Source organism: Schistocerca gregaria, chromosome 7 (assembly GCF_023897955.1).
Source record: "Schistocerca gregaria isolate iqSchGreg1 chromosome 7, iqSchGreg1.2, whole genome shotgun sequence".
NCBI classification, from domain to species: domain Eukaryota; kingdom Metazoa; phylum Arthropoda; class Insecta; order Orthoptera; family Acrididae; genus Schistocerca; species Schistocerca gregaria.
The window spans coordinates 126,645,859-126,658,768 of record NC_064926.1 but is presented as its reverse complement, the minus strand read 5'-3'; the positions used below and the strand labels follow the sequence as shown (position 1 = coordinate 126,658,768).

The following is a 12,910-nucleotide window of genomic DNA, read 5'->3' as shown; positions in this document are numbered from 1 at the left end:
ATTCTTCCTGTCTAAGTAATGATTTCTGACCGTAGTTACCCTAGCGCGAACATACTTCTCACAACCAGATACCAATTCGTTGGTACCGTCACTTCGCCTCCGTTTTCACCGTTTCATATCTGTCAAAGTGAAGTCCTGGAATGTTGGCTTTAAGTTTTGGAAATAAAAGAAAATCTTGCTTTGAGTCAAGGGGTTCGCTGTTTATTGTGGAACGTAACCCAAGCCCCATGGAGGTGAATTTTTTGAGCAGCTGCATAGATCTGAACTGTCAGTGCATGATATTTATGGTGATGTGGAAATTATGTAACCATGATACTATAAAAGTCGAAATGTGTCTCTGTTTGTAGTGAAATAAATCACACCTGGAACGGTAATTCAAAAGGTAAAGAAGTGTACTGCTCAGAACCTGCTCCACCGTGCTTTGATTTTATACGCGTTAGGCATTCAGTAATCGATCAATATGTTATTTGGGTAGTGCCGAAGGGAGCTCTGGTGACTTTAATACTCATTAAGAGCAGTACTTATTGATATTGTATCGTTCACCACACAGTTTTCAGGGCTCCTGTTCGACTTTTCCCCTAACCTCACCTACTCACCAAAGCGTTGTGCACCATTGTCTTTGTGTTTATGAAATTAAGCTCCGTCTCATCTAGCCGTGTGGTGTCTTCTGGCAATAAACATGTGAGACATTTTTGGCTGCCGGCACTGGCAGTCTGAGAGACGACCACGAACGTTTCCTTTTTCAAGGGAATTCATTTCCACGTTTTGCTCTTAGGAAAAGGTGAAACTTTTCTTTAAGGTCATCATCATTAAGATGCTAAGCGTTCATTCGCCACGAGATTTGCTTCTGAATATGTATTATAATCAGAGATCTCATTATTCGATGCATAGCACATCAATCGTGTGTTAAGCACTTCACTTTGATGCAATTACAGGCACTCACGGTTTTGATATATTATTGGAGCCAGTGTTTTGATCTAGTACGGTGTCACAAATTCTGAATTAGTATTTTTGTTGGAAGAAAGGTCGAGTTTAGGACACTTGGGAAGTAGCATAATTCCATTTGACGTTCACCTCCCCATATGGAATTTGGCAATGACGCTACAACATTCTGTCTTGTCGAATATCCAAGGAGAAATAAATTTTTAGATTTTTGAGAGTTTGTGAGACGCAAGCCAATCGTAGAATTCAAGTTAGATTTCACGATAAAAGCAAATGCACTGATCACCGTTAGTTATTCGTCGCGACGAGTCAAAGGGCAGTGAGTCAGCGCCGCTCACTTCAACAAGTAAATACTTTGAACTGCTTAAGAAGTTAATTTTTTCATGACCAACTGTGCTTCATGTATCTGAAGGTTCCCAGCTGTCTCTCCATTTCCCACATAAACTGTATTCATCTCCATACTCCTCGAGCTGTAATTTATCTGTCTGCCTTGTTTCACTTATCGCCTCAGCGACGACGTTAAAACATTGCGTTCCCAAGTCGCATATTACTATACATGTCTGCGGTCTATAAGTTGAGTTACTGTCTTCCTAAACGTTCATGCTGTAAGTACAGTAGAGTAATCTTATCTGATTTAATCCGCAACATGGTGTGACATATCGACTTTGCCACCCTGTCGGACGGTATATGGGTTGAATATATTCATGGGTCAGTCTTTTTACCCTCTTCTCGTTCAGGATGGTAGTGTGGCTTCTAAACATGCCTCTCAGGAAGACCCATCCCACGAATTAACAGCAAGATGACGAGCTTAAATTAATTCTCTAACACGCCAGACTCCTACTAACTGCTCCCATAGCTATACAACGTGTTCGTAAATTCCCGTTGCAAACATCTATGTAGAAAAGAGTAAGTAGATAATATTTTGAATTGAAACCAATGTCGTAAAACGCAGCGTTTCCGTGCTACAACCCTTTGAAAACATGTTGCTAACGCTTCTTCTTTTACAAGTAATTGATCAGGCTTGATCAAGTACATCGCTTGTGTTACAGATCCACTAATTAACAGCCAAAGACATAGCTTGTGTATTGGTTGACGATTTCTCTTGAATGTGATGCAAAACGCCCTCTTGAAATTCGAGTGTGCACCGTCTCCTTGGAGCATACTGATGCTGAAGGTACCAATCTAGAAACCATAACATTAACAATTTCTTCTTTATCAAATCCAAATGGTAGTAACTGAATACAAATTACTTATTACATATGAGTTGGTGAAGTAAATAATGAAACTGTTCTGAATCGAAATGAGGAGAGAGTTAATTAGTGGCATAATATGAGTAAAAGAATGAGTAGGTTGACAGGTGTGACGGTACAAATCCCGTTACTAGATGGATAGGTCTAGTATGCAAGGATTGCTTTGTGGAGAGCGAGCGCGTGGCATGGTGCGTGATTCGCGGAAGCGCGTGGCGCACCTGTGCGAGATTTGCAACGGTCGGTGTGATGTCTCTGCTGCCGGGAGGCCACGTGGCCCGCATCTTGGGGCATCGTTTGGTTTTTCGCGCATTACGCTAAAACTATGTAACTTACGGTGAACAGCGATGCGTCAGTGGATTGTGGTCAGCAATATGCAGCTTGTGAGAGATCGATCTTTATTTCAAGTCACGAGACGTAACAGTTATAGTGACCTCAAAATCGGTTAACATCAGGAATACTGAAAGATTAATGAAAATAATAATTAACAACTTTCAGGGATGTGCGAGCACTCATTAAAAACGTTTCGTCATAGCGGATCGTGTGCCGTAGTCATATGTTAAGATCCATAAATAATTAAGACCATCGAGAGCAATAAACAAAGTTTGAGGCAAAATTGTATATAAAAATCAATAGAAAATTCATGACGTAAAAGAACGGCACTATATAATATTTTTTGTGGCATCACACGTATTTTAAACAAGTTAAGTTATACTACACACTTAACTTGCAATAGTTTTCATTGTTTGCAAATTATTATTAACATTTATCGCCCATAATTAATTAATTAATATAGATATGAAGATTTTGAGCAGATAACTATAGATTACGTCTAAAAACGGTGCTATATGTAGTTCTATGTTAAAACTTTGCAGCACAGATGTCAACAAAAAAAATTGCGCCAAGTGGCGATTTTTTGCAGAATCTAAAACTTGATTTATGGGCGGTAGAATAATCCTAGAAATTAATGTAAAATAGTAGATAAGATGTACTTTTTAGCGTGGTTCCGATGGTGTACTTATTCCTGTCGAGTGATGTATGTATCAAAATTTGTAACCTTCACTGGTGAGACTGGTACTTGCATAAACAGGGGTTAGACATCCGAGCCTATATAAGCGAGCGGCCATCTTGCCCAGGGGTCAGTGCTTGGTCAGTCGTTTCGGAGGGTGGGTGACGAGCCAGCCCCACTTGAGGGAGGCCCATGGGGTCATTTATATTTAGTGAACTGGAAAGGCTACGATTGTTTGTGTGAGTGCGAATTAAGAGGTATACATCATCGTAAGTGAACATGTGGCGATCTGTAATTTAGGGCCAAAACTGTTACAACAAAGAGGTGCCGTGTGACTTGTGGTCCTGTTCGAATTAATAGAGTAATTGTCGTTTATAGCAGCCTACATTACTCCCATTGGAGGCTCGGAGTCAAATTATTATTAAATTAAAACTGTGAACAGTCTCACCAGTGCTAATTTCATTGTTTGGACGCCAATAAATAGTGATAGAACTGTGTCGTGAAAAACTGATTTTGCCACAATATTCGCCTGATTTTTGTTCCCTAGCATAAACTGCACTCATGAATATTAATTCAAAAACTATAATTAATGCGCCGGTGTGGAACAGTGTACTAATTCCCCAAGCGTGGAAAGCATCCCCTCAGACTTACGTGAGAGCCAAAATTTGCAATACCATTTTTAACGAACGTTTTGCATATGCACATTCGTGTGAATTCTGCAACCGCACTTATTTACCACCCTGTGGCACCGGACACTTCATGAGGTATAACATTACTGTTTGTCTGGTACTGGAGGTGAGAATCGCAGCTACGTATTGTAAAGATAGGTCAAGGCTGAACACAAAAATAAAGAGGGTGACGCATCAGATATGATGAGTCGTGTACAGGGTGGACTAGCACAGAGAACGTAATCAAAGAAGTCTTGGTGCTGAAGGCCTCAAGAATAGCGACTCCGGTGAAGCTGAGCGTGGCAACGTACCGCCTGCTTGCGCTCCCAGGACTTCATGGCGGTCTTGTACTTCTCGAACTCGTGGCACCAGTCGGAGTAGATCTTCTGGTAGTCGTGCGACTTGCCGGGCGGCGAGCAGCGGTGGGTGTCGACGGTGACGTTGTAGGAGCAGAGCAGCGCGCCGCCCAGCCAGCAGTCGTAGCGGCCGGCGTCCGCCTCCGTCACCGCGATGATCACCAGGCCGTGCTCCGACGTCTCGATGTACTTCTCGGGCCTGCGGCACATACAGTACCTTCACTTCACTTCAGCTCGCAGGAGCCTGTGCCCTTATAACTCCCTGTGGGTGTCAGGTTTCTCAGCCACCACAACAAGCTGTAGGACAAAACTCTCTGGCAGATTAAAACTGTGTGCCGGAAAGAGACTCGAACTCAGGGCCTTTACCTTTTGCGGGCAAGTGCTCTACCACCTGCGCTACCCAAGCACGACTCACAGCCCGTCCTCAAAGCTTTACTTCTGCCACTACCTCGTCTCCTATCTTCCACACTTTACAGAAGCTCGCCTGCGAACCTTGCAGAACTAGCACTCCTGAAAGAAAGGATATTGCGGAGACATGGCTTAGCCACATCCTGGGGGAAGTTTCCAGAATGAGATTTTTATTCTGCAGCGGAGTGTGCGCAGATGTGAAACTTCCTGGCAGAGAGATCTTCTGTAAAGTTTGGAACGTAGGAGACGAGGTACTGGCGGAAGTAAAGCTGTGAGGACGAGGCCTGAGTCGCGCTTGGGTAGCTCAGTTGGTAGAGCACTTGCCCGCGAAAGGCAAAGGTCCCGAGTTCGAGTCTTGGTCCGGCACACATTTTTAATCTGCCAGGAAGTTTCAAAGAAAATCACAGCGAGAGTGTTCAGCAGACTATTGCTTAATGGAATGCTTAGTAGCCTAGCACATGCAGTCAGAGAGTACTGCAGTAGCTTTTGCAGAGATCTCTATTGAAACCTTCAGTTTTCTTTTTGGTTTCTTAGCAGAACGTACACTAAATTCATACATCACCTCTCTCCCGGAGTACACTTATAAGCCACTGCAAGAAAGCCCAGGTGACTCCTGCATGTAAGAATGGTAACAGAACGGAGAAGAAAAATTACAGACTGATATTGTTAACATAGGTGTCCCTCAAAATTCTTCAGCTTATTCTCACTTCGAATATAATAAATTGCCTTGATACGGAAGAGTTTCGGTCCATGAATCAGCACCAATTTGGAAAACATTGTGCGAAGCTCAGCATGGCCAATTCTCCCACAAAATCGTAAGAGCCGAGAATGAAAGGGTAAAGGCAGGTTCCATATCGCTAAATTTCAGAAAAGCTTTTGACAAAGTGTGCCACATTGACTGTTAACGGAAGCCCGAGCTAAAGGAAATGTTTCTCGTATTTGTGAGTGGCTAAAAGACTTCTTAGGTAATATAGCTTACGACGTTAAAAAATTGTTCAAATGGCTCTAAACACTATGGGACTTAACATCTGAGGTCATTAGTCCTCTACAATTAGAACTATGTAAACGTAACTGACGTAAGGACATCACACACATCCATGCCCGAAGGAGGATTCGAAACTACGTCAGTAGCAGCCGCGTGGTTCCGGACTGAAGCGCCTAGAACCGCTCGGCCACAGCGGCCGGCCGTTTACGACGCTGTCCTGGACAGCGTGAGTATTCATCAGAGACAAGAATATCGCCGGGCTGGCCCTATTGCCGTAAGGATGTGTGGTAGAACAGCTCTCGCTCTCTCTCTCTCTCTCTCTCTCTCTCTCTCTGGAAATAGTCAGCATCAGTCTGCGACTGTTTGCTTATGACGCTGTAGCGTAAGGGGAAGTGTTGTCGTTAAGTCACTGTAGGAAGATAGAGGACGATTTAGAAATAGACAAAAGTGGGAGCTTCAGATGGCCAAGCGATTTTGAAAAAAATAGTGGGTCGGGTGAAGCATAAGCCATTTATGTTAACGTAGTTTCCAGGCAGCGGTTGTTACAGCAGGAAGAGGGTAGAACTGTAATCCGAAGGTCGTGGGGTCGAGTCCCTCTGCTCAATTTTATTTTCAATTTTCACGTTACATGCACTGAAAATAAACCGAAACAATGCCGAACATTTTGCATTTATTAATATTTTCATAAAAGGCATGAAATGTACTGGAGAGCTAACAAGCGAATGAACTCCATAATCACATGGTCAACGGGCTGATTTTACCTGTATCTGTCTCTGTTCGCGTGCAGCTGCCGGAGTGTACTCGAAGGTCAAAATCAAACTAAAGGAATACGAAGTCCTGTCCACTTAAATTGCAGTCCTATCTTGGAACTTTAGTTGCAATTCCTAACTACCCTTTAGCTTTCCTTTTCAGGCCAGTACATTACAGGGATGTTATTGAACTGTAACAACTCCGATACAGGCCGTGCATTATGAACAGGTGCCCGATCGTCTTGAAAGACGCAATAGCAATCACCGAATTGCTTTTCAACAATGGGAAGCAAGAAAATGCTTGAAACATCAATGTAGACCTGTGCTGTGATAGTGCCGCGTAAAACAAGGGGTGCGAGCCCCCTCCATGAAAATCACGACCACACAGCTGCACCACCGCCTCCGACACTGTTCGCAGTACACACGCTGGCACACGACGTACACTGGGCATTCGCTATACCCACAATCTGCCATGGGATGGCCACATTGCGCACCGTGATTCGTCACTCCACTCTACGTTTTTCCACTGTTGAATCGTGCAACGTTTACGCTCCTTACACCAAGCGAGGCGTCGCTTGGCATTTACCGGCGTGGTGTGTGGCTTATCAGCAGCCGCTCGACCATCAAATCCAAGTTTTCACATCTCCCGCCTAACTATCATAGCACTTGCAGTGAATCCAGATGCAGTTTGAAATTCCTGTGTGATGGTCTGGATCGACGTCCAACTATTAAAAATTACGACTATCGGCGGTCTCTGTCAGCCAACAGACGAGGTCGGCATGTACGCTTCACGTTTACAGTTTACTATCACATCGGAAACACTGGACCTAGGGATGTTTAGAAGTTTGGAAATCTCGCGTACAGACGTGTGACACTCGTGACACCCAGTCACCTGACCACGTTCGAAGCCGTGAGTTCCGCGGAGCGCCCCCGTAAGCTCTTCCACGATGTCTAATGGCTACTAATATGGAGTACTTAGCAGAAACTGGCAGCACAATGCACCTAATATGAAAAACTTAAGTTTTTGCGTGTGTCCGGAGACTTTTGATCACATAGTGTATCTGACTCATGCCTTGTCTGACTCTCGCTACAAATGCTATTCTTTCTTAACGTTTGGTCACCTGATGCTCCCACTCCCTCACGTTTCTGGTCGGTTTTGCATACACCACAAATCTGAACGAAATAGGCGATGACGAGTCTAGGCAGTCCCCTTATTTGAAACGATATACATCTGGTGCATGAATGGATTTTTCACTCTGCAGCGGAGTGTGCGCTGATATGAAACTTCCTGGCCGATTAAAACTGTGTGCCGGACCGAGACTCTAACTCGAGACTTTGCCTTTCGCGGGCAAGTGCTCTACCAACTGAGCTACTCAAGCACGACTGACGCCCCGTCCTCGCAACTTTAATTCCGCCAGTACCTCGTCTCCTACCTTCCAAACTTCACAGAAGTTCTCCTGCAAACCTTGCAGAACTAGCACTCCTGGAAGAAAGGATATTAAGCACTTGCCCGCGAAAGGCAAAGGTCCGGAGTTCGAGTCTCGGTCCGGCACACAATTTTAATCTGCCAGCAAGTTTCTAGAAGAATGCAGGTTAATGCAGATGAGTTGGAAAAACAACCCTGTAATATTCGAATAAGGTACCATTAGTTGTGTGCCGTTTGACATGGTCACGTCATACGATCGAGGCATAATGCTGAAAAGCGATATCAAGTGGAATGAGCACGTAATGTTGGATATAGCGAAGACGAATGGTCGATTTCTGGTTATTTGTAGAATTGTAGTGTACCTTGTCTAGAAAGGAGACAACATTTGAACATTAGTGCAGCCCATTCGTGAGTACCGTCCGGGTATTTTTGATCCCCACCTGGTCTGATTATAGGAATACATCGAACCAAGTCAGCGGCGTCTCCTGCATAATAACGATAGGTTCGAATTGTACATGAGTATTATGGAAATGCTCCGTGAACTCAAATAGGAATCCCTAGTGGGAAGCCGACGTTCTTTCCTTGAATCACTACTGAAAAAATGAATCTGCAGTTGCGGCTGACATTAGAAAGCTTACACTGTCGCCAACGTACATTTCACGTTAGGACCGTGAAGACAAGAGAAATTAGGCCGCGTATGGATGCATACAGACAATCGTTTTCCCCTCGTTCCATTTGTGAGTAGAATAGGAAGGGAAGACTGGCAGTGATATAAGGTACCCTCCGCCATGCACCGAATGGTGGCTTTCAGAGTATTTATGTAGATGTACCTGCAGATACTATAATGTCTAAAATGCACTCGATTTCTATAAGTCGCATTTCCACTTAGTTTATCACAGTCCTCTTCAGTGAGTTCATGTGGAATATAGGGAGATTGTAATCTAACTTCCCGACGACAGTGGGACCATTGAAAATGGTTTCAGATATGGAGAAAAAGAAGAGCTAAAACTATGCCCATTACGAACGGGAAGTGGTGAATTTTCTTTCACTGATTTAGAAAAACTGAGGAAATCTTAAATATAAATATAGCTCCAGTGCCTTTACAACTGAGCAACTTAGCTCGATGTTATCATACAAACTATAGGCTTCATTTACGCTACAATAGGAGACTGGATGCATCAGTACCAGCATTTTAGAGTCATGGAGTCACGAATAGGTGATGGTATTTGAAATGTGAAATGCAAATGCAGACAAATGAAAGAAATCTCACGCAGTCAGCTTCGATGCCTGATACGGGGTCAGAAACTATCCACTGCTTTTGTCGTACATGGAGAAGCCCAAATCCAGCGGAAAATTATCGGAACTTTTTCAGAGATTCTTTCTGAGTATTTTGGTATGAAGTTCACGTGGTCTCCGGTGCATCGCTACTGAGCAGTAATGTAATTATGATCTACGCAGTAACCCCACTTACCTTCGCTTCGGTGGAAATACCTTCATAACAGCGAAGGATCATGTGAAATGCAGTCATCAAAACGTACACCAAGAAACACGGACTCTGCAAAAGCCCTCAGATGAAATACATAATCTTTGATGTCGCTGCAGGAATAGCTCGTGATAATGTCGCAGTCACGTTCTTCCACTGCATTCACTGAACCGATACATGATATGCAAATTGTCCAATTCTTCATCAGTAAACGAATCCAGCCCGTTGTCTATCAATGTAAACGTGTAACTAATACTGCCGGAAACAAAAACCCAGGACAGAACCGAGCAGTACCGAAAGCAAACCAGAGCACTGAGAGGAAGGTGGCGTTACTGTGGCCAGCAGCAGGTATTGTGTGTGAATGAAACAAATAAGAGATACAGCATACGCGGTCGGCATCTGCGGTACCATTTGCTGAGTACCACGAATATTTTCCAATCAAATACGGGAAAAAGACAAATGGAGGTAAGCAATCAAATGAAACACAATTAGTTTGTAATGATCCACCGGTGAAGATGTGTCCCTTGTACAATAAAGAAACTTAGAAAACTTTCCCTGAGAACTTCCTAATCTTTTCCGGTGAAGTTCAAATTCACCCTATGTTAAAGGACGGGTGACGTTGTTTAAAATAAAAAACATAAAGGTTTTGTGCTTTAATTTTTTTTTGTGGTTCCTTAGCAGAACGCATACGAACAGCTGAAACAAATCTCTTTCCTTCTGCCGCGTGTTCCATCTCAAGTTTAGGATGAGATTATTTCGAAAACTACAAATCGGGTAAAAATAGTGCGTAAGACAAGTTCGTAAGCTCAAAGAAGGAGATGAAATGACACTACACGTGACTCCAGCCACCACCCCCTTGGGTGGGTAGGGGGACAACTTTTAAATTTTAAATGGAAACACCCATTTGTTATTGCAGATTCGGATTCTCCATATGATAGTAATCAATTTTTGTCTGAAACATTTTTTCAAACCATTGACAGATGGCGCTGAAATCGAGAAAAACGAAAGTTGGGGACGAACTCCGATTTATTTAGAATGGTCCGAGAAAGTTGCATCAAATCGATATAAAATGGGCACCAATTTTTTCATTCATTTTCAAGATAATCTCATCCGAAACTTCAGATGGGCCACCCTGTATGTATCATATTTCCACGCATGTCTTCCCCCCGTGTAATATAGGGAGGTAAATATCCATCGCCCTGGCGACAAGGAGGCCTTTAAGGACAGCGTAATATCTGAAATACGGCTAGGGGAAAGAGGAAAGGAGAGAGAGAGAGAGAGAGAGAGAGAGAGAGAGAGAGAGAGAGAGAGAGAGAGATATATGAGGGGGGAGAAGGGGAAGAGAGATACAGTCCACGTCGAAGAAGCACTTGTGCTAGTGTTTTCATAAAACGATACTCAAAAATTACGATAAACCCAAACTTGGATATGAACCCGCCTCTCTGGACGTAGTATGCGGTCTACAGAGGATGGGTGTCAAGAAAAAGGATTATTGAAATATGTGATCCAGTGGCAGACAAAGACGGAACTTTCAAACAATCAGCTTGCCAGCTCTGGGATTCAATTTCCTTACTTGAATAATACAGAGTTGTTGATAAGTACCCCGGGATTTCAGAACTGCGTGGAAATTACAAGAGACGCAGACAAATCACATGTATCATGGTTACATGGACAGAATATCTCCCCAAGTTTTAAATCAGTATGAGCACCGTCTGTGACGCAGACAACATCAGTCAGGGAGGAAGAGCACGTGGGTGCAATTCCGCTAAGTAAAGCGCAAATATAGCGGCCCGGTTTGGAAATCTGTTCGTTGGGTTGCATGCCTGCAGGCGCAATCTAACTCGTTGCGACCATTTGGAGCAGCTGATTTATCATATGTTCTGGCGCACTGGTCCCTTGTCGCAAGCCCTGCAACTTTACCACGGGGCGTATTACATATCGGAACTTGGAAAAGTGTTCTATAACTTTGATGTGCGACATATTTTCTGTTTGTCTTGTAGTTTTCGGGCATTCGTCTTCTGAAACCTCGGAGGTAATTACGAAACTCTTGTGTACAGCGGAATGGAGGAGTTTTCGAGGTTATGTAAACTAGCCGGTTGCTACCTGATGATGGGTCTAACCTGCCAAACCCACTTAATAATTAAGACCGGTGGAAAACAAAGCATTGTTTCTTTGCTTCTCAACCATAAACAGAACAAAAACTTTTAGATCTATTACGTGAATTTCAGTTTTGCTTTACGAAAGATAAGGGATCACAGATGCAGTTACAACGGATAACAGAAATAACATTTCGGAAAACTCAAGACTTCTCACAAGACTGATTGAACTACGAAAAGCATTTGACAAAAGAAAGCGGTACAAAATGTTTGAATTCCTCATGAACAGATGTACAAACTACAGGGAAAAACGGGTAATGTACTCCAGTCTGGGCAGCAACCAAGAAGGAAGAGCAAAACATGGAAGACCTTGCCGGAACCGATGGCGTCTCACTGTGTTGGCAGTTCTGCTCTACTTTGGATGGCCATCGCTGGCGGGTATGGCGGCGGCCTGGAGAGAGGTCCCATTCTTGCAATACTTTGGAGAGGCACAGTGCTGCTACTCATGGCGTTGTGGTGTGGGGATAGTATCGCGTTGACATTTGTCAATACGACAAAGCTCGCTCGCTCATGGCACAAGTGTCTAAGAACTGTCTTTGTGATGCTGAGGTACACACAAGACCGCAAGTTCCCCAGATCTGTCCCGACAAAACACGTGTGACATCAGCTCGGACGGCAGCTATTTCACAGTGTCAGTATCCACGATATCAAGAACTAGTTACAACAGTTGTGGAACAGCTTGCCTGACGAGTAGCTAAGATAGTGTTCTGTTACCCGTACCACTTAAATCAGTGTATGCATGCACGCGAGATGAGTTACAACGTGAACTTGATAGGTGGGCAAATACTAATTTGTTTTTTTGTAAGTTTCACTCAATGTTATAATCAGAGCAACAACGTCACATACCCTCTCAACCTATAATGATCCGTTTCGGTTCCTAGTCCCTTTTAGGATGCTTATTTTTCAGGCAGTATATTTCGTGTGCCTGATATATTATGGCCATTCTGTATAAAACAATGAACAGTGGTCCTTAGGAACATGTGTATCAAAGCTATCACATTCCACTAAAACAGTTCTTAGCCATGCAAGGTGCCAGGACATGGGCAGTCACACGTTACCTTACCAACATTATTATTAATAATAACGGGGATTGGCAAAGGCATCAGATCATGACTCTATTTATTATGATAAATATGACCAACTCCCGAGCAGGATTCCCTGCATGTCTGCATGATTAACTTAAAGTGTTGATGAAAAGTGTCGGAAGTTGAGAATTATGGAACATAAAGTCTGCAGCTGGCCGTAGTTCGCCAGGCCGCCGTGGTCGGCCGGTAGCGGTCACAGGAAACGCGGGACAATACGGCGCTTTTGGGGGTAGCCCGACACCCGGAGCCACCTGTGCTGGGAACACGAGACGAAGACGGGAATTTCGTTTGTCTAGGGGCGTTATGAACTACTCGGTCATCGGGTAGATCTCAGTGGATGGATTTTGACAATGACCGAGCGTTCGACATTGGCCGAAACTGAGTATTCTTCCACCG

At 43.7% G+C, this 12,910-nt stretch overlaps 1 protein-coding gene across 2 annotated transcripts in view; it reads right to left on the bottom strand.

Moving 5' to 3' along the window:
- LOC126281361 (semaphorin-2A-like) overlaps nt 1–12,910 on the bottom strand; it is a 2,101,799-nt gene that overhangs the window by 1,203 nt on the left and 2,087,686 nt on the right. For both annotated transcript variants that reach the window (XM_049980274.1, XM_049980273.1), the window contains one exon: nt 4,178–4,421. In XM_049980274.1, coding sequence (XP_049836231.1) covers nt 4,178–4,421 — 244 coding nt within the window. The remainder of the gene's footprint in view (nt 1–4,177; nt 4,422–12,910) is intronic.